Below are 22,583 nucleotides of genomic sequence, written 5' to 3' on the forward strand. Positions count from 1 at the left end.
GCTTATGCAATGCTCTACCACTGAGCTACAGAAGCACATAGTTAATAATAAAAAGTTTCACAAAGTAATTTGCTCTTAAAATAGGCTATACACTAAGGTGCAAAATAGTACTAAATGCTCAAAGTCATAGGGGAACCATTTTTATATATACCTATATACTATATCTTTTTAACAGTTAGTGAAACGAGCCTAAGACATAAAACATAAAAGAAATGTATGACATACACAAACTGTCATAATAAACAAAGGTTTCCTGGTTCCCACGGAAGTCAAGCACTAGTCTGCCGTTTAAAAAAAAAGTCTAAAAGGCAGTAGACATTCACCCCAAGCATACGTTTTAACCCTGTCTGTTGGGTTTACGTCCCAGACACATTCACAGACTGCGTTGAGAAATCTGACGTGTACAAATGTGACGCGCTGATAAGAGCAGACAGCCAGACGACACCGCAGACGAAATAAAATAATAAACACACTCACGCGCTCCAGTCGCAGAGATCAAACAAACAGCAGAATAAAGTCAGACAAAGTGTAACACTTACAAATTTCCATTCCCTGGAGTTGGGATCCGCATGTGATGTTAGAGCCATCCGGTGCGGTGAGGTTTCGCATGGAGCACGTTAAATACTGTAACCGGTGCGCGAGGCAGCCGGTGTAATAAGCACGTCCAACAGCTCGCGCGGAAAACGAGAGCTCGCGCTCGCAACCTTGACATGCTGTTTCTCACGACATGTTTTCCGGTAACGGCACTACTTTGCGCTTACTTAACGTTTTGCGAACCCGTCCGCTTTCTATAATCTCTCTCTCTCTTCCTCTTTGACCTCTCTGGTTGAAAGGGAAAAGCGCAGTGTTTGTGAGATCAAGCCGGCGGAGTTTCTCTCCACCCCTTCTGAGCTGAACACCCCCCTTACTTTTTCAGGAGTCTGTTCGTACGCGCGCACTTGTGCTCCTCCGTCGTTGACCGGGAGAGGGGGTGGTCGCGCGCAGTGCTCGAGTGTCTAATGTTACACCTCCCCATTAAAGCCAGACGCGAGCAGTCAAGGCGAGCATTGTAGGGAGCTGACCTTCGTGTGACCCCGCTGTCTGGCGACACAGAGCACGTGTCCGCAAACAACAACCCCCTTCAACTTCAGGCTCTGTCACGACGGGCGCGTGGGCGAGTTTGCGCGTGCACGTGAAGTCCATCCGATCATAGGAAGTTTCATTTGCTAGTTTTGGGTTGCTCACGAACGGCCTTGTCTGAAGCCTAAGCGGACGCCCCTCAGCTTTGTGTATTAAATTATAAACAAAACTTTAGTTGTCACTACTTAACCATCATTTAAGAATTATTTAGACTTTCAAAATATCAAAATATGGAGATATAGGCCTACAATTTGCAATTATTTTCTTAACGCATTTTTTTATTACATCACTACCTCATTAGCTATCCCGATACCAACGACGCCGCTCATCCGGGTACTGCGAGTCATACTGACCAGTATGTTTAATATATCACTCCGCTAATAAAATTGTTTAAATTAATATTTCATGCCTATATTTTTTACTCATGTGGCAGCTAATAAGCGTAATAATGTGCCTTAATTCGGATGTTATCCAACAATAAACCTCAGGAAAATACAAGACCTGAACACTTTATTTATTCTGCGATAAGAACTGTCTGGATGTCCATTATTTATGCATTATTATGTGTTCCTGTAGCTCTATGTGTTAGCAGCGCACAAGGTTCTAGGTTTAATTCCAGGGAACACACACACAATAATAAAATGTAGGCTATACCATGTAAAGTCACTTTGGATAAAAGTGTCTAAAAAAGCATAAAATGTAAATTAATTAAGGCATTATTCCTACAATTGACTCTTAAGAATGACACAATTTTTTTATCTGAAGCAAGTGGGGTTTTACCCTAGTACATTTGTAATTGTTAAACATCAAACTTCCGGGTGTGCGCCCCACTGATCTGTACGTCACGACAATCTGGATCTGCAGGAGGGGTCCAGGGGTTTAGGGTGCTATTTGGAACAGGACAGCCTGTCTATAAATAACCTGGCAGCTATATGGACTTTTATTGAGGGGCAGGCAATATACTCGAATCCACACTGGGGTAAAGGGGAGGAGATGCTAAATAGTCTGTAATCCTAAAGGCTACCTTAACACTTTTATTTATTTTTAAAGCATTTCACTGAAATCCAGACATCTTGCATAGATCAAACACTTTTCAATAAAAAACATTCATTCCTGCAGTAAAATTAATTATTTTATTCAAGAAAGACATTCAGCAGTAAATTAATAATCTACATTTGTAAAGGATACATTTAAGTTTGATAATCTTAAAGTACTTCTTCTCGACACTAGATCTAACACTGTTTAATAAAAACACTTTGATTTCCGGTAAAAAAAATAAGACCACCATTTAAGTTCGTATTTCACTGAACATTGCTATCATTCCTGGCTAAGGCAGACATTGAAATGAAATGTGAACTTTTAAAATTTTACCCCTAGTTAGCGATTCAGCCCTCGGGGGAATAAAATGACATTTATCTGTCTGAAGTCTAGACTGGAAGTAGAGTCGATCCGCACACACATGCATGCATACAGACACATCCCATTAAAACAGACATGGGAGGAGAGCCAGAGTCTGGTGGGGGTTTAGGGGTCAAGTCTGAATTTGAATGGCTGTCTGAGGAGGAAGTCTCTGGGGTATTGAGGTGGATTCTCTCAGCATGCTAATGCTACCGGGGTTGGTTTTGAGGTAAGAGACCTGACACATTGCCATATTATTTGTGTATCCTAAAACCTTGTTTACTCAATGAAGAACATTAAAAAACCTGAAAATACCTTAAAAATAACCTAAACATTTGTTAGCGAAAACAAAAAGTGAGATCAAGTTAAATCACATGGATTGGATTTTTGGTGCTGTATGATAAACAGCGCCAGCTAGTATCACCCGAGAAGTGCCTGTACAAAAAAAAACCAAATGTTTATTCAAGCAAAACAGCTATCTATTCTGAAACATCCAAAAACCCAATCTTTCCTTGTCTTAGGTTAAATTGCTGTCAGTAGCCAAATGGTTAAAACAAACACATACGCAATGATCCCTGTTCAATCCAGTATTTCAAGACCAAAGAAATTACGCATCATAACTGACATCATAATCCTGCTCTTATGCTTGTGAATAGGTAGTTTACAACAATCGTTGTAAAACAGGTGCATTAAACTAAAGACATATAGCTAATATTCATTTAACTGACAGCCCCTAACAAACCTTGAAACATTATAAGATCATACGACACGTCCAACAAATAGCTGATGACTAGATACTTAAAATACCAATGCTGCTTTACAGATTACTGCAGGAACAAAATTACATGCTGAGCCCGACTTGATGACAGGTTTCTTTTTCACGAGCCATCCAGGCTATGTGGCAGCTATAAAAACTGCGCAATCTGTTCTATCTACAGTGGGAAAGTCCTAAAAAACAGCAAGATGCAAGCATGTGAAAACATTCCAGTTATAACCTGTAATATAACTACCCCAAAAAATGACAAGAGACACTTCCTCGTGAAACCTGCATTTTGTGATACTCGCACAAATCCCTGCAGGACATGTTGTGCGAGACGGGGGAAGGGGAAACTGTTTGTCTGACTGAGTTTATGACTGGGGATTGCTATCTGCAAAGCCAAGATGGGTCGCCTGCAGATGTGATGCATTGCAGTGTGTGTGTGTGTGTGTATAATCACCAGGTATTGAGTTTTTTCACCTCTCCTGCAGCCTGCTGAGCATCGTAATGGGTCGTCTGCCCAGGAGTGAGGTAATGTCTAGGTTTAATGCCAGCCTACTGCACTGGCTGCACTCATACACAAACACGCAAACACACACAGGGCCACAACAGGAAGAACAGCAGGCGCCACAACTCCCAAAATGGCCGCTGTTGTGACTCTTAATGATGCTGACAACATAATTAGCATTTTGCTAACGAGCCACATGGCAGAGTTTGCTTCCCCGGACGCTGCCATACGGCCTCGCGGACAACACCTGTCTGCTCCCAGTCCCTTTTATGACACATCATCTCCTAACATAAACACGGCCACACCAAACGGATACTAAAGCGGAGGATCCCAGATGACAAATAACCCCGTCTTTCACGATTTGGGCTACTGCACCCAGCAGGTTGTCGGTTCAACTCCCAATCCTGGCAAAACACTATAGAAACCTTATTAAATAATAATAATAACGCTCCATATGCCTATCTCTGTGTTTACAAAGACGAGTCTCTGTGTTTTCGCAAGAGATATTAATGTTGTCGCTGTAGCTTGCGTGGCATTAAATATTTACAAGGTATAGCTTCATTTACTTACCCTCATGTGTTTCAAAACCCAATGGACTTTCTTAGATTTTTATGGCAGGGTTTTAGTCTTCATTTTTCCATTTAGTGAAAGTGACCAGTCAAGCAAGACTCTCAAGGCCAAATATTTCTCCAATCTATTCCTCACAGTTTAATGGTGCTTTTTGGTTCTTTTGAAGCTTGACAGCCCCTGGTCCAAACAAAAAAATGTACGTTGGCGTTTCACGGAAGAAAAGAAAGTACAGGTTAGGAACAGCATGAACGTGATGATGACAGACTTTAATTTCGTGAACTATTACTTTGGTAAATTTTGATTTACCACAACTCATGATGCAATGTTCTCTTATAGCAAAGTGGGTAACCTTAACTAATTTTCTGACTCAAACATGTTTAAAATCTACAGAAATAGATTTGGGCCCAAGGCCGATCCATTCGCTGACAGAATAATTTTTATTAATAATGTGATATTTTTCTCTCTTACTGCAAACTAAAGCACAACCCAAGTTAAGAGACAGTAGTAATTTAACTCAATACTATGTTATGAGCTACTGCACCCAGCATGTTTTAACCCAAAGAGAAACCATTTACAAAAGTGATATAGGAGATTGTAGTCAAAGCTGTAGCGCTGTGACGTGTATCAACAAGATTAAAAGCCCCTGAAATACAGTGAGAAAAATAAGTATTTGAACACCCTGCTATTTTGCAAGTTCTCCCACTTAGAAATCATGGAGGGGTCTGAAATTATCATCGTAGGTGCATGTCCACTGTAAGAGACATAATCTAAAAAAAATCCAGAAATCACAATGTATGATTTTTTACTATTTATTTGTATGATATAGCTGCAAATAAGTATTTGAACACCTGTCTATTAGCTAGAATTCTGACCCTCAAAGACCTGTTAGTCTGGCTTTAAAATGTCCACCTCCACTCCATTTATTATCCTAAATTAGATGCACCTGTTTGAGGTCGTTAGCTACATAAAGACACCTGTCCACCCCATACAATCAGTAAGAATCCAACTACTAACATGGCCAAGACTAAAGAGGTGTCCAAAGACACTAGAGACAAAATTGTACACCTCCACAAGGCTGGAAAGGGCTACAGGGAAATTGCCAAGCAGCTTGGTGAAAAAGGTCCACTTTTGGAGCAATTATTAGAAAATGAAAGAAGCTAAAAATGACTGTCAATCTCCCTCAGACTGGTGCTCCATGCAAGATCTCACCTCGTGGGGTCTCAATAATCCTAAAAAGGTGAGAAATCAGCCCAGAACTACACGGGAGGAGCTGGTCAATGACCTGAAAAGAGATGGGACCACCGTTTCTAAGGTTGCAGTTGGTAAAACACTTAAGACGTCATGGTTTGAAATCATGCATGGCACGGAAGGTTCCCCTGCTTAAACCAGCACATGTCAAGGCTCATCTTAAGTTTGCCAATGACCATTTGGATGATTCAGAGTAGTCATGGGAGAAAATCATGTGGTCAGATGAGACCAAAATAGAACTTTTTGGTCATAATTCCACTAAATGTGTTTGGAGGAAGAAGAATGAGACATGGACATGGGACAGGGCGAAATGATGTATTAAGGAGAGGATGACCGGAGCCATGTATTGCGAGATTTTGGGAAACAACCTCCTTCCCCCGTGTTTCTCAGTGACAGGCCAGAAACCTGACTGATCTAGAGAAGATCTGTGTGGAGGAGTGGGCCAAAATCCCTCCTGCAGTGTATGCAAACCTGGTGAAAAACTATAGGAAATGTTTGACCTCTGTAATTGCAAACAAAGGCTACTGTACCAAAGATTAACATTGACTTTCTCATGTGTTTAAATACTTATTTGCAGCTGTATCATACAAATAAATAGTTAAAAAAATCATACATTGTGATTTCTGGATTTTTTTTTTAGATTATGTCTCTCACAGTGGACATGCATCCACTACGACAATCCCAGACCCCTCCATGACTTCCAAGTGGGAGAACTTGCAAAATAGCAGGGTGTTCAAATACTTATTTTCCTCACTGTACTTTCAAAAGAATAAAATGATCCAGAGGTTTGACATGAGTTGACATTTACATTTTACATTTATGCATTCGGCAGACGCTTTTATCCAAAGAAACTTACAGTGCATTACAAGGTAAAAATTTTTATTGGTATGTGTGTTCCCTGGGTTTGAACGCATCACCTTTTGCGCTGCTAACGCAATGCTCTACCACTGAGCTATACAGAAACAGATGGCAGTCAGCAAACAGCAAAAAACAGATATATCCTGCTTTCTGTAGTCCTTTTCTATAAAATGTAATTTCATTTGAATATAAAACGGGAAATTGCGTCGATAAACAAATTTAGTGCACGTGACCCTTCGCTAGCCGATCACAAGTGTGGGAAGGCTCAAGACAGGGTCAAGCTCAAATTTACAACTACTGTGCCTTCATAAAACATACACGGTGGGCGGTCAAAGTATGGTAAACAATGTTTATTAGCTTGTTTATTGTCAAGACTTTACACCTTTCACGGTAGAGAGTGTCTAGTCCCTAACTCACAGCTGAAACTACAACTGGGTGAATCAGTGTAAAACCCATAAGAATTGAATACCACCCCATTTTAGAGGGAGGAAGTGATGTTTACATCAGGGCCCTTTTATTTTCACTCTATTCCCATGAGTCACATGTTCAGCCTCCAGCCAATTCACATCCACAGACTCCCAAAAACAGAAATCACAGCAGTCCAACTTGTTTTTGTCGTGACACACCTTAAGTGTGTAGGTCACTAGAGAGACAAAAAGAGAGGACACGTATGACTTGAGCTCAGCTGACCTGAACTCTAATACTCTGAACTAGAAAAACAGAGACACAACAAAAAAGTATGTTAGATATGACAAAATGTGACCAACGTAAATGTTTTTTAGCTGTTGCCATGCAGTTTTCCGAGTGGTTCCTCGTTGAGAGTGAATGCTTACTATCCAATGTCAAAAATCCCACTGACAGGTATCTACTCATACGTTTACGGTATTTCACTACGGTATTCATACGTTTGAAACTATAAAGCATTCCATGAATATTAATGTGTTTGCAATATAAAGTGCTTTGCTCTATTTGATACACATATAGAGACATAATGAGAATAAAAAAACACACACAACTGCACCTCACTTTTCTGGAGGGATGTTTTTAACAAATAAGAGTCATAAAAAACAAAAGAGGCTGCAGAAACTAAACAGCACATCAGCAGGAAACGTTCTTCTCATGTTTCATTCTCTCTCTCTTTCTCTCTCTCACACAAACACACACACACATTAAGAATTCATTTATTCCATTCATGCATCTTCAAGCAACAATGCAACCTGACATTCTGCAATCAGAGTGTGAATGAGTTTAGGTTCTGAATTTCATCCATACAGCCGTGACTGTTATGACATAAAAACACATTATGAGGCATTATGGGTAAACTGGAAATGAGCTAATAGGACATCGCAGTATGAAAGTCTTCATTCACTGAGGGAAGAGAGAAGATATTTCTGAGAAATGAGCACCTCAGGGGTACAAAAACACGACGGGTTGGAAGAGGGAATGCGGAAAGAATGAGAAACCATCCTCATTTGCATTCTTACTCATTTAAAATTGTTTAAAAATGGGCAAGCATTTTGCGTGCAGAGGGCACAGTAAAAACAACCCCATAAGAGAGGCTTCATAATTTAGGTTCAGTCTTTGTTGAACCTAGCATTGAAAACTGGCCTAGACGTTGATAGACAGATGCTGTACTACAGTACTTCAGTATATACAGTACTGTGAAAAAGTCTTAGGCCACAATGCTACCATTAGATGTGTGGTTTTTGCAATGGTGTTGTGATCATATATAACTAATTCTCAGTCTTTTTATTAGAATACATCTAGAAAATACAGGAAATGTGTATGTAGTATTAAAAACAGTATCAAAGTATAAGCTGAAGTGTCAAGTATTTAGGGTAAACTCCCCTTCCACTTGAGCAATAGCAGGCAGCTGCAGGATCTCTTAAACCTAAATTAAATCCTAATTTCTTATTCTAATCGAATGACTTCAGTCTCCTCAAAAAAGCTCAAGATGTGTTTCATGCCAAGAGACGTCACACTAAATACTAACTGATGCCTGAAGACGACATTTAGTTCTGAAAACTGTTTTAAATATTTCCTGTATTTTCTGTTTGTATCTTATTTTTTTTCTTTAAATAAATATGGATGGACATTAAAACTTTGCTAAAACAACAAAGTTGGTGATGGTGGCCTAAGACTTTTGCACGTGTTTAAACACCATCAACTTTGTACACTTTTCACATATTTGTCAACGTTGACGTACTTTTGGAAGTTAAAAGCAGCCGTTTAAGACTTGAGGGTTAAGTGTAAATTATAGTCGTGCGTAGGTTCTCGCCGTAGGCTATGCATAGGCTGTTTGTCGCCTGACCGGCACTTTGCCAAAAATTTAACAACGTATCAGTTTGGCGGACCGCAAGTGCTGTGATTGGTAAACAAGAACCCCTCCCATCAGGTAAAAAAATTCTGCGGTGTTACCGGAAGCTAGTTATTTTAGTTTATAAAGTTCTAAATATGGATATCTCCACAACAAAACGGCGCGGATCACCCCCAGAAGACCTTTGTTTATCATGGTGGAGCCGTTTGGATTTATTTTGTGAAGGATGGATGCACATTTTTTGGACTTGAAGGAGTGGACCCTGTAACTTTACATTTGATTAACTGAAACATCTAAGTTTTAGTTTTTTACATTTTAGTTTTCTAAAATAACTGAAAATGTGTTCGTCTGAACAATGATGGACATATGCATCTTGGACGGCTTGGGGTGAGTAAATGAATTAATATTATTTTTGGCCAAACTATCCCTTTAAGGCTTAATATAATTTAAAGCTCCCGTTCTGTCTGTGATTTTGAAGCTTTGATTGTGTTTATAGTGTGCAATATAACGTGTGTTCATGTTTCACATGTAAAAAAAGGCGGTATTTTTTACACAATTTACTTATCTGTATAGCGCTGTTTTCACTGTCCTCAAAACAGGCTGATGTCTTCCTTGTTATGTGACGTCCCTCCTTAAGAAACACGTATCAAGTTCTAATTGTGTAGTTTGTTTAGTGTGCTGTGATTGGATAGCAGCTTAGCTTAACAGAGCCGTTTGAGCCAAAGCTGGTGACTGACGTATTCCTGTGGGCGGAGTTTAGTCAACGAACTGTTTTACTGACGTCATTAAAGCAGGAAATAGAGGGCTGTAGTCCAAACCGGCCGTTCGTTGTAGGCTTTTAAAGAGGAATTCTATTGAAGAAAATATATCGCCTGGCAGTGAACTTTGAGCTTTATCATTTTACAGCTATTATTTATGCTATTATAGCAACATTACACACTAACTAGGGTTTAAAAAATGGTATCAGGAAGAACGTGACCTTTAAACGAATGAGTTAACCCCCCCACAGTTGTCATGAAGGGCAAAATAAGCTATATAGACCAAAAACACTTTTTGTACCAGGCTGTAAACATTATTTTCTACTGTAAAGTTGGGCATTTTAACATGTAGGTCTATGGGAATTGACTCCCTTTTTCAGCCAGCCACTAGCGGCCAGTCGATGAATTGCAGTTTAAGTCATTTCCGTATCGGCTTCATCAGAGAGATCGGAAGGTTGCCCCTCGGGTTACACACATATACACTGCCTACTAGCGGTCTGCATTAGGGCTGCACGATTTGGGTAATTTTCCCCATTGCGGTTATTCATGCTAATATTGCGATGTGCGATTGGGATTATAATAAATGGTATCATGAGTCAACTTGATGGGTTTTAAGGAAAATCCACACACAGTTTAGTGATAATGCTAAAATGTGTATTTGTAAAACTAGAAAAGTTTTCGTATTGCCACGTGATGCAGCAACTGCTCAGTGTCAGTAATCCTAAATCCAAAATACCGCCATACAACAGACGTAGAGGTGTTTTTAGCTACCAGATCACTGTCACCCTCATCTGCATCCATCTTCGCTCTGGTATTTCCGCGCTGCGCACACACAAGTGACGACGCACACCACACACGTGCATGCCACTCATGCACTGCCTTTTTTGTTCGTTTTCTTTCTTTTTTTAAACAGCAAGGAAAATCATCAAACTGTTATCAGAAAGATTGTGTTAACAAGTCCACACATTTATTTATTTAATATAATTGCAACATTTTGCTGTCATATAATCGCACAGGCTGACATCGCAATTGCGATTAATTGTGCAGCACTAGTCTGCATGTGTAATTGCACATCGATGCGGACGCAGAAGTACATATAAAAACTGGCATGTAGCATACGGCATCGAGCCTATGCCATTGGACCTATGCACAACTATAATGAGCCGTTTAGTCTGAAGTAGGGATGCTCCGATCGGCTGATGATGCTTGCTATGCTTCTCAATGATTTATGGTGAAATGCTGCTACATCCAAAAGCCAGAGGGCGCTCTTGTGCAGAAACTCAATATGCGCTGCAGACGAAGAACCATGCACACGCAGCTATGAAACACAGCTCCAGGAAATGCCTTAAGCATATATTTAGATTGCTGTTCTTCAAACCTTTTCAGGTATTTTCATGATAATCAAGAATATGTAAAATGATTGTGTTTGACGAGTGTTGCTCTTTCAAATGCATGTTATAAATGACTCAAACTCACAGTGATTTCAGATTGATAAGAACTTACTGATGTACATGAAATAGCTGCGAATAATATCGGCAGTGCGATTCAGAATAGTTATAGGACACGTATTATTAGTGTATATCAGCATTTATCAGAGCACTCCTAGTCTGAAGTCTTTGTGAAATGCAAATCTACCGACAGCAGCTGCGGGGCGTCCAGTTTGGGCTATTAGAGCAGAACTAAAGATACCACAAATCTGTGAATTATCCAAACTTGTTAAAAATCCTGAACCCATTGATAATGACAGGCCTAAATCTCGAGTGATCTTTCAGAAACGGCCGTTTTAACCCCAAATGGAACTTTTTAGTAATTTTAATCTAGATTTGAATAAAGCGCTTCTATGAAACAGCTTTTTTGCTGGGACGCCTAAAGAACCCATGAGTGTCGCCACCGAGCATTTGTTTGTAAACAGTAATTTCATCTATACGGTTCCTAATTCCGATTCGGGTATTAAGCACAAACAATTGACATAGTAAAAAAAGACCAAGTTTCAAGCCCAGGCTTCCATCTCCTGTGACACGGGGTCCTTCTTTCTCTGCCTCTCCCGTTTTCTTGCATTTCTCATTGTTTTTGATTGGATTCTTGAACGACTAAGACGACTCCATTTATCGCTCTGCCTCTTTTTCTCCTCTTGTTTTTTCTTATTCCTAGTCTATCGCTCTTTCAGCAAAGTGAATGAAAGCAAAGGAGCAGAGCTGTCAGTTTCCCATCTATAATGGCCCCAGCTGCATCATTACTCTCTCGGCTCGCTCACACACACAGGGTCAACGTACTTAGGTAACGGATGAAGAAACGAGGGAGGAACGCAGGCCACAGACAAGAGAGAGAAAGAGAGATTCCATCATTCTGGGAGGTTCGCAGCACAGAATGACTGAATGAATGCAGCGAGTAAATGAGTGAATGCAGAAGAATAGCGCCCGATAGACCTCCAACTCAGCCACGATAAACAATCCCAGAATCCACTGTGAGCCTGCGTGAGGTGACACTGTCTGAAACCCATCAGTACTGACGGTGTTGACAGCCAACGAATACAGAACCACACGGCACTCGCCCTGAAAAACAGCCCCGCTAATGCGCCGTCGTGTGTGGGATGTGGATCAAAGGATGTTGGGGGGAAAAGCGAGCGAGCGAACGCAAGAAAAGAGAAAGGGGAGAATGCGCAAATCTAAGATTTCTCTTTACTGACAGTATTCTCATTCATCGGAAAGCTCTAAAAAAGAAAACAATGCAAGAAAAGGACTATTAAGAAGCAAAAACAATCACAACAGTCAAACTATTGAGTGCGAGATGAATTTAGTGCACAGGTGCTCCGCCCGCCGGTTCGTTAAAGTGTAAATCTGAGGAATTACTTCTCTTTATCCCGAATATTGCGCAAAGTCAAATAACGTGAATCAAAGCGAACGCAATCAAAGGAGAAATACCACCAAGACATCAAATACCAAACACAAAAGTGTCTCATTCAACACCATCATTATCATCTCGCATTAAAACCATGATTAAGACCCTCTGAACTTCATTCAGGTCTCCTTTACAGTCGGACATTCCTGTAAGCCGAACAATTCCATCATCCGGCACTTTCCTTGCTCTTGCAAGAAGTTCAAACGCTTCATCTGAGACTTGCCCTCCCTCCAAGCGACACAGATTGCATACAGAAGACATGACGTCGGTTTGGTAATGAGCCCCTTAGCATGAAAATGCAGCCTGCTGTGGTCGCCCAGATTAGCATGAGAGATGATGGAGATTAGCGATGGAAATCCGTAACTCAAACAAACTGATTGTTGAGCTCTTCACATCAGACAAGGCTCTAAACGTGACCTTCGTGACCTCTGAACCTCATCAACCTGTTATAAACCATCGAGGGGATAGGAAGGAAAACGTGAGGGGAAAGTGAGAAAGTATGGGATCTGTATAGATGGTTGTCCCTTGTCGGACATCAAAGTACGGGATATGTTGGTCCAGTGTAAGAGGAACGCTGTCTTACTGAATGAACAGTGCCTGACAGCTTCAACCAACTTGCCTGTAGCTCTTGAAAAACTCTTCTTTCACACACACATACACACACTTCTGTGAGAAGAGCCATTAACAAACACACAAACTGTTGAAGAGGCTGATTTACATACTCTTCAAAGTGTGTCGCTATCGTGCCGCCTTCAAAAAGGACAGAAAGAACTGTAAGCTTTTATGCAGCGTGAAGAACCGTTTCTGGTTTTATGTGTGAATAAAGGTTTTTTGTTGGTTTTACAGTAAAGCTATACGTTTGCCAAATACTCCGCTGGTAAATCTGTGCCGGGAATGGGGCAGATGCAATCGGTTTTGCGGTAACTGCTCATCACAAAGCCTGAGCCTACAGTATATACAGTAAGATGATCCTCGATGTGGTTTCTTAAAGTGCGCAATGCATGTCATATTTAATCAGCATCACTCTTAAACTAATTCCTTCAAACACATCTGTGGCCTGCGTGAACCGGCACAACAGATGCTCACTCATACCTCTCTGATGTCTCAGCACAACACATTTAGGCATTTAGCAGATGCTTTTATCCAAAGCGACTTACAAAAGTGGGGGAAAGAGCAGAGCGATTCGTCTGAGGGAGACAATAATATGAGAAGTGCAATACAAAGTTACTTGCAGCTTAAAGACAACAGACATGATACTTCACCATACCAGCCTTGTGATCTTTTTAAGGAAATAATTTACACCAAAAGTGAGTTCTTTTATTATTTACTACCATTATTAAACTCATTCAAAAACACACATGCTATTATTTTTCCATTAAAAAAAGACAACATAGATTTTTTTCGAATGTAAAATCTTATGGCGCTTTCCATTTTATGGTACACAACGGTTTGGGTTGGGTCAGCTTACTTTTGGGGGCTTTTCCATTGGGTACAGTATGTAACCCGATCCTTTTTTAGTACCACCTTGGTTGGAGTTCCAAGCGAGCTGAGCTGATACTAAAACGTGACGCAAAAACACTGTAGATCACTGATTGGTCAGAGAGAATTGTCACTACCAGCGTCGATGCTAACAGCAAGACACACCTTCGTTGTCATCTGTGCTTTGTTGTAAGTTCCCAAACTCTCTTTTAGTGGTGAGAAACATCCACAGACTGAGAATCAGGAACATCATACCAGGGTGATTCTCGCGAAATTAGACTTAGGAGGTATCATGAAACATTTTGATAATAAAGTAAATGCAAAGTAAGAGTATCAAAATAAGAAGCATACAGTTACAAACATCTCTTCATATACTATTTTGCACATGATTTCAAATGACATCATACAATCCAATTTTGTTGTTTTTCCACATTTAAGGGGAACATTTTCATTACCGCAACGTGTCCATGACTGGATTTGGGTTCTTTGACATGGAAATATTTATAATTAAAAAATCTAAAAAATAAAAAGCTTTAGTGCATGTTATACTATAAACATTTACAGTAGAGAAACGTGGTATTTGGTGATCATTGGTAAATGTGGAGACAATAATAAGGAATATAAAATGATCTCATCCTCCGCAGCAATTTTCAATCATTGTTTAAGCCCCCAAGGAACCAACATTTTAAAAAAAAATAGTTGGAAGGGACATAATTGACTGTGACACTCAAGATGGCTACCAGGTAATCAGTTCTTATTTTTTCACTGCAGATAAAAGTTGAAATTTTGTTTGTCATAGTACCTAGACAAATTTTTAGTTCTCATTATCGAAACATGAGTTTGTAAATGCATATATTTAATGTAATATCATGTTGCGGTAATGATAATTTTTGATAATGATAATCTAAAAAATGTAAATAATTCTATAGGAAATATGTTTAAATACTCTAAAAATAATGGTTATAGTAAGTTCAGACCTTAATCTTATATGTGCAAAAAAAATGGCTTCAATGGCTTTTTTTAAAAATCTGATGCTGGACACCTTTTAAGTCTTAAAGATTTCATGAGAAACACCCACCAGTGTTTTCCTTGCAGTTTGTGGCAGCACATCCGCGACGCGCACGTCCGAATGTATATCAACAGCATTTTTGAAACTTAGCAGAGCGAGTCGACTGACACCACGGGTGTCTGTACAGAAACCATCATGTGAGACAGGGGTATGATAAAACGCGATCTATTTGTGCTAGTTAATTTTGATTTTGTGGCGGACTGACAAATAAATGAAACACTGTATTCCAACAACGCTCGCTCTCTCTTTTGTTTATGATGTCACAGCAGTAGGCAGCACAAATATAACGACACGCCTATAATCCCTCCCACTCTGAAGTGGTACTAAACTCGATGGAAAAGCTAACCAAGCCATAGTAAAGTAAGCTGACACGACCTGACCCGTGGGGTACAATGCAATGGAAAAGCGGCATTACAAATTGCCCATTTTTATGGTCCCAGTGTGGTTAGGGTTTGGTTTCACTAGATGCCTAGTATGCATATTATGCTAGAAATTAAATCACACTCTTATATAGACATTCAATAAATTTTTCCTATCATAAGCTCCAGTTAAGTAGCCAAAAGTCTGAAATTTTTTTCTGTATTTGCTACACGGTTCAATTGAAGCAAGGTCATTATATTGTATATAATATAAAATACTCTGTAAAGAGACAATGAACACAAAACACACAGAGCCACAAGTACATATAAAATTGAAAACGGTAAAAGACATAAAAAGCCAAATAAATGAATTGCATTAAATATGAATGTAAATGACTATATGTAACATAAACAAACTCATATACCAAGTATATACCAAACTCAGATAACAAGTAAATTAGCTTAGTTTAAATCATAGTTAAAGTGTATCAACTACTACCATACACTGAACTAACTTATTACCTTTAAACTTGAAATCTGGCCTGGCTGCCAAACTTCTCTTCACACACAGTGATCCATGCTCACCGTCTCCCCTCGTATTTATGAAACAGAAACAATTTTTATTTTTGACAAGGTATTTGTTTGAGAAGTCAGTTTAGCCACTAGCCAGACAGATAACAAACACAGACCGGAAGTTAACTTCGGGTCAGGCGCGTAACCGTAACCACGCGTGTGCGTTGGATAAAACCATCTATTATTCAAAACTACCAATTTTTTATCTCTTTCTTTTATCTTTCTCTCAAGATGGATTTTAAATTGGACACTGATGGAAAACATGTTTTAGCCTGACAATTCTGTCAATACTGACTGACTGACTCCCACACTCGATGCCAGTAAATGCGAACCACTGACAAAAAGATAACTGCAGCAGATCCTTAAAGCCAAGCATAGCTTTTCATCATACTCTTAAAAAACAAAACATTTTACTCCCTCATTTTCTGCAAAGGTTGACGTCCCTCACCATAACTATACAATGTATGGAGGCAGAGAGAGACAGACTGCCGTGTTCAAGCTGTACAATGTGTGTCCGATTGTCAACATGAGGGACAGTAAATATCATAACAATTGCTCCTTAAAATTACTTTTAATAATCCCGTCATTGCCAATTCGATTTTTTTATTCATTACTGACTCAAACATGTTGTCTTGCACTGCTGTAATTGCATGTTTATATATATATAAATGCTTTTCACCATATGAATATCAAGTATTTGTCATTCCAAGGCACACTTAATAAAACTAAATATGGAACTGAGAGAAGGAGAGTGAGGTAGCGAGAGGGAGGGTGAGACGGAGAGAAATTTCGTGCAGGGTGTCTAGACTGTATTCATGATCAATCTGTCTGGTCCTGCTGTACAGACAGAGATTGCAAACCCGATTAGACTCTAAACACTTCCTCGGATTCGGTCGAGCTCCCAGCATATTTCGTCTTCACTAACATCCATCAGCATCTTTCCGCTCTCCCTCTGGCAGTAAATGGAGGCTGTTTGTCTCTAAAATTTCTCTAACCGAGGCGTCCCCCTTACAGAAAAACACAGGAAGCATGACACAGCAGGAACAGTCGACTGATTTCACCACGGGCAGGACAGAGAGAGACAGACTGCTTTTTTGGGTTTGTCCTCAGACTTAAAGACACAAAAGAGCTTTAGTAGATCAAAGCTGACTAGCTGCCACCGTCTCACACTCCAACCACTTATACACACACATACACGCACTCCTTCTAGACATTTCAGCGTGTAGAGACATCACTTAACACTCGTCTCACACTTGCACCCTGCAGGTGGCTTGGACATGAACGTTTTAGGAATTCAGATGAGGACTGACCAATGGGAATGCTAGATCCTGCTGACCTCATCAGAACCAGAACGCAGACAAATCCGAGTCTGGAGGGAGATGGAGCCTGGTTGTAACATCTGTCTATTGGGTGATCTTATCACTAAGGGTCAGTGTTAAATACAAGGGCCAATCATGAATAACCCTTTGCAATGAAACAAGAATTACATTTATATAAATATTATTTTAGAATCGCTCGCATACATACAGAATATCCTGACATCAACATAATATGAAGCACACACACCTAAAGTTTGAAAAACACTTTTACCAAAACACACTTGGAGCCAATCAGCAGTAAGGGGGCATGTCTTTGTACGGACATCAATGCCTCGGTTGTGTATGTGTGGGGCGGGTCTATCAAAAGAAGGTCCAGATTCTATAGGGGTGTGTTTGTTTAGTCTAGGGATGCTCCGATCGATCGGCCGATAATGCTTGCTATGTTTCTCAATGAATTACGGTGAAATGCCGCAACATCCAAAAGCCAGGGGGCGCTCTCGTGCAGAAACTCAAAATGCGCTATAGACGAAGAACAATACACACGCAGATGTGATGACACGCAGCTCCATGAAATGGCTGAAGGATATATTTATTTTGCTGTTCTTCAAACCTTTTCAGGTATTTTCATGATAATAAAGAATATGTTTGATAATTATGTTTGGCGAGTGTTGCTTTTTCAAATGCATGTTATAAAACGACTCAAACTAACAGTGATTTTAGATCGATAAGGACTTACTGATCAAAAGCTGTAGTACATGAAATAGCTGTAATAAGATCGGCTGTCCGATTCAGAATAGTGATCGGCCACGTATTATTAGTGGAGATCGGCATTGATCGGAGCATCCCTAGTTTAGTCGAGTTCAAATGTCAACATTGGCTTTTAGAGATCATGTATCCCTCCTTTAATTCTTTCCCCGCCAGAGTTTTTAAAAAAAGTTGCCAGCCAGCGCCAGCATTTTTCATGATTTTCACAAAAGTTTAATGGCTTCCAGAAAATGTTCTTCTTTAAATATATAAACAAACAATATATCAGATGAAAGAACAGACCCCCTGCTTTCAAAAAAAAAAAAAAAGTTTCATCCTACCTTCATTAGTTCTCTTTTAATCACCTCTCAAACATGGCTAGGTTTCTTCAAAAACACCCAATTTTGAGCAAAAAGCTGAGATAATTCCATTTTTGCGAAGGACTTTTGATAGAGATCAGATGCAGAGCGATCTTCAAAACATACACGGAGTTCTTTCTCTTTCAAGTGAGGCCCTACTTCCGGGTTGTATAAGTTGCGGAAGTGCGGAAAGACAGAAAATCTCGTCATTGGCGGGGAAGCGTTTTCTCTTAATTGACGAGATATCTCGTTAATGGCGGCGAAAGAGTTAATACAACTGGGAGATTCTCACGAAATTAGACATATGAGGTGTGATGAAACATTTTGAGAAAAAAAGTAAATGCAAAGTAAGAATATCAAAATAAGAAGCATACAGTTACAAACATCTCTTCATTTACTATTTTGTACATGATTTCAAATGACATCATACAAACCAATTTTGTTGTTTTTCCACATTTAAGGGGAAAAGTTCATTACGGCAACATGTCCATGACTGGATTTGGGTTCTTTGACATGGAAATATTTATAATTAAAAAATCTAAAAAATAAAAAGCTTCAGGGCATGTTATACTATAAACATTTACAGTAAAGAAACGTGGTATTTGGTGATTATTGGTAAATGTATAGACACTAATAAGGGATATAAATGTGTCCAAGATTAATTTTCTCATCCTCCGCAACAATTTTCAATCATTGTTTAAGCCCTCAAGGAACTAACATTAAAAAAAAATAGTTGGAATTGACTGTGACACTCAAGATGGCTACCTGGTAAGCAGTTCTTATTTTTTCTCTCCAGATAAAAGTTGAAATTTTGTTTTTCATAACAACTTTTTAGTTCTCATTACCGAAACATGAGTTGTAAATGCATTTATTTAATGTAATATCATGCTGCGGTAATGATTTTTTTATAATGATCATCTAAAAATGTAAACATTTCTATAGGAATTATTTTTAAATCCTCTAAAAATAATGGTTGTAGTAAGTTCAGATCTTAATCTTATGTGTGCAAAAAAACTGCCTTCAAGGGCTTTTTAAAAAATCTGATGCTGGACACCTTCTAAATTTGGATTTCGTTAGAATCACCAAACTGCATGCCTAAAATAACAATAAACATTTGCTTGATATCATGTTATACATTAACACCAAATTTTGTGCTTAATATACACACAGTTACAAATTGTAACGAGTGCCACCTCAAAACCATAGATTGAGAAATGCCATCACAACGATCGTACGACATACAGCTGATGCATTTCACCACCAAGCATAAGCAATGACGTGTCTCACCTGACTAAACGTTAATTACAGATGCTAAACAAGAGCCATAGACTTACAGCTGAAGATGGCAGATGCAGGATGCTGGGTGGAGACTGGGCAGTGCTCCTCATCACTGTTGTCCCCACAGTGGTTGAGCTGATCACAGACCTGTGAGCCCAGGTTCAGACATCTGCCATTAGCACACTGGAATCTGCACTCTGGGGGAAAAAAACAAAAATGGGAAACCACGGTGACTCATACAACCTTTTAATCAATAACAATCAGAGTCTGTCTCTGTTTTCACACCTGGGCTTGTCAAGTTTCAAACTCTGATTTGTTCTGGCATTTGTGAAAGAAACACTGATCCGTACAACAACCCACCCTTAAACAAAATGTTTTAGAAATGTGACTTAGACCAAAAATTATATTGGGTGATTCTCACGAAATTAGACTTATGAGGTGTCATGAAACATTTTGATAAAAAAAAAAGTAAATGCAAAGTAAGAGTATCAAAATAAGAAGCATACAGTAACAAACATCTCTTCATACTATTTTGCATACAAATTTTTTTTTTGCACATTTAAGGGGAAAATTTTCATTATCGCAACGTGTCCATAACTGGATTTGGGTTCTTTGACATAGAAATATTTATAATTAAAAAATCTAAAAAAAAGCTTTAGTGCATGTTATACTATAAACATTTACAGTAAAGAAACATGTGGTATTTGGTGATTATTGGTAAATGGAGAGACGATAATAAGGAATATAAATGTGTCCAAGACCAATTTTCTCATCCTCCCCAACAATTTTCAATCTTTGTTTAAGCCCTCAAGGAACTAACTTTTTTTTTTTAAATTGTTGGAAGGGACATAATTGACTGTGACACTCAAGATGGCTACCAGGTGAGCAGTTCTTATTTTTTCTCTCCAGATAAAAGTTGAAATTATGTTTGTCATAGTACTTGGACAACTTTTTAGTCCTCATTACCGAAACATGAGTTTGTAAATGCATATATTTAATGTAATATCATGTTGCGGTAATGATAATTTTCGATAATGATAATCTAAAAAAAGTAAATATTTCTATGGAAAATATTTTTAAAGTCCTCCAAACATAATGGTTATAGTAAGTTCAGACGTTAATCTTATATGTGCAAAAAAATTGGCTTCAAGGGCTTTTTAAAAAATCTGATGCTGGACAACTTCTAAATATGGATTTCGTGAGAATCACCCAATTGGGATGATGATTAAATGGCAAGAAAACATTGATAAATAGATTATGAAAATGCTTATTACATATATATAGACCAGTTCAAAAGATGTAAACAACACTGGTCCAGAAGCACTTCGTGTTTCCGTTTTTTAACACTAGATAAACGTTGGGATAAAATAAACCAACAGAACATATAAACCTGAATTAACTGAAGTTAAACAAACATCTTAAAGATAATAATATATGTAAAATAAAAAAATAACTGTCACAAACTGTAACGGGAGGTGTTTCTGGACCAGTGTTGTTTACATCATTTGAACTGGTCTATAGGTATGTATATTATATATAGTATACAGTATCTCAGTATTATATATTTTGCTGTGGCACTATGGATTTCTCAGTGTCATAGAAAAGACTGTCACAGTATTTCAGTAAAACAGAACTGAATTATAATGAAAGAACTGCTTTAGAAAGCAACTCGTAATGTTTTTCATTCAAAGTGTTTCTGTAAGGGGCTCTAAAGAGACTCTCAACTAATGTCATGGCCAAGCCACAATCTGAGTAGAATCTTGCTAAGCAAGTGAAGTTAGTTAAACTGTCAGTGGCAGCTACTTGATAAACATTAGTACAGCATTCAGTTCTTATAAATGGTATGTCTCCTGAATTAATCTACATTTGTAGACTTCAGAGTAACACTGCTTCAAAGGTTTTTGGACAAAGCCTATGTCCTACGTGCTTTCTGCAAAGATCTAAAAAAAAATGTTAAACTCGAAGTTTGAGGAAAACTTGCAAAGATTTGTGGTTCTCATGTGACGATGATCCTCCATATGTAGGTCACTGGCTCTTATAAAAGATCTTAAAATAAGTCTTCTCGCAGACAGGCTTTTAGAAAAACTCAACGCTGACCTGGTACCGGTTCAGATTCAGTGCTGTGAAAAAATTTAGACTATAAAGTAATAATAAAGGAGAAGGAATCCAACTAAACAAAGAAGCAGGCAGGGATGAGACCAGCCCTTGAAACAACTTCTCTGTGTGAGGAGGAGGTGCTAGACATTTCCAGACCATACTCATGCAATCTTTTAGAGGGTGTGGCGCAACTTGGTTCTCGAAAATGTTATTTTGATCCTCAGACAAACATAAAAAGATAGTAACAATCAAGCTGTTCAGAGATGATATCATGTGATTGAACAAATACATTTCCACATAGTGTCCGGTCAAGGATGAAGAATCATTTAATAAGAATAGATTCAAATAGGTTTCAGAAAAGATGAGAAGATTCAGAAAAGGCTCAGAGGTTACAGAAGAGAAGATTCAGAATGGATTCAAATAGGTTTCAGAAGTAAAGAGAAGATTCAGAATGGATTCAAATAGGTTTCGATAAAGAAGAGAAGATTCAGAATGGGTTCAAGTTGGCTTCAGAAAAGAGGAGAAGATTCAGAAAAGGCTCAGAGGTTACAGAAGAGAAGAATAGGAATGGATTCAAATAGGTTTTCATTAGAGAAGATTAAGTATGGGTTGAAATTTGTTTCAGAAAAAAAGAGAAGATTTAAATTTATTCAAATAGGTTCAGAAGAAAAGATTCAAAATGGATTCAGAGTTTTCAGAAAATAAGATTCAGAATGGATTCAAATAGACTTTTGGTATAGAAGAGAAGATTCAATATGGGTTGAAATTGGTTTCAGAAGAAAAAAGAAGATTTAAACTGACTAAAATAGGTTCAAAAGAGATGGAATCAAACAGGTTTCAGAAGAGACGATTCAGATTAGATTCAGAGGTTTCAG

At 38.7% G+C, this 22,583-nt stretch overlaps 1 protein-coding gene across 2 annotated transcripts in view; it reads right to left on the reverse strand.

The window, feature by feature from the left end:
* The window catches only part of ldlrad4b (low density lipoprotein receptor class A domain containing 4b), a 66,493-nt gene that overhangs the window by 21,541 nt on the left and 22,369 nt on the right, over nucleotides 1-22,583 (reverse strand). Inside the window, exon 3 of one of the 2 annotated variants that reach the window (XM_055210297.2) lies at nucleotides 19,668-19,808. In XM_055210297.2, the coding sequence (XP_055066272.1) occupies nucleotides 19,668-19,808 (141 nt within the window). Of the gene's footprint in view, nucleotides 1-539; nucleotides 1,167-19,667; nucleotides 19,809-22,583 lie in introns of those variants that run through there. The other variant, XM_055210298.2, reaches the window with a different exon arrangement.

Source organism: Misgurnus anguillicaudatus, chromosome 10 (genome assembly GCF_027580225.2).
Source record: "Misgurnus anguillicaudatus chromosome 10, ASM2758022v2, whole genome shotgun sequence".
Classification (NCBI taxonomy): Eukaryota; Metazoa; Chordata; class Actinopteri; order Cypriniformes; family Cobitidae; genus Misgurnus; species Misgurnus anguillicaudatus.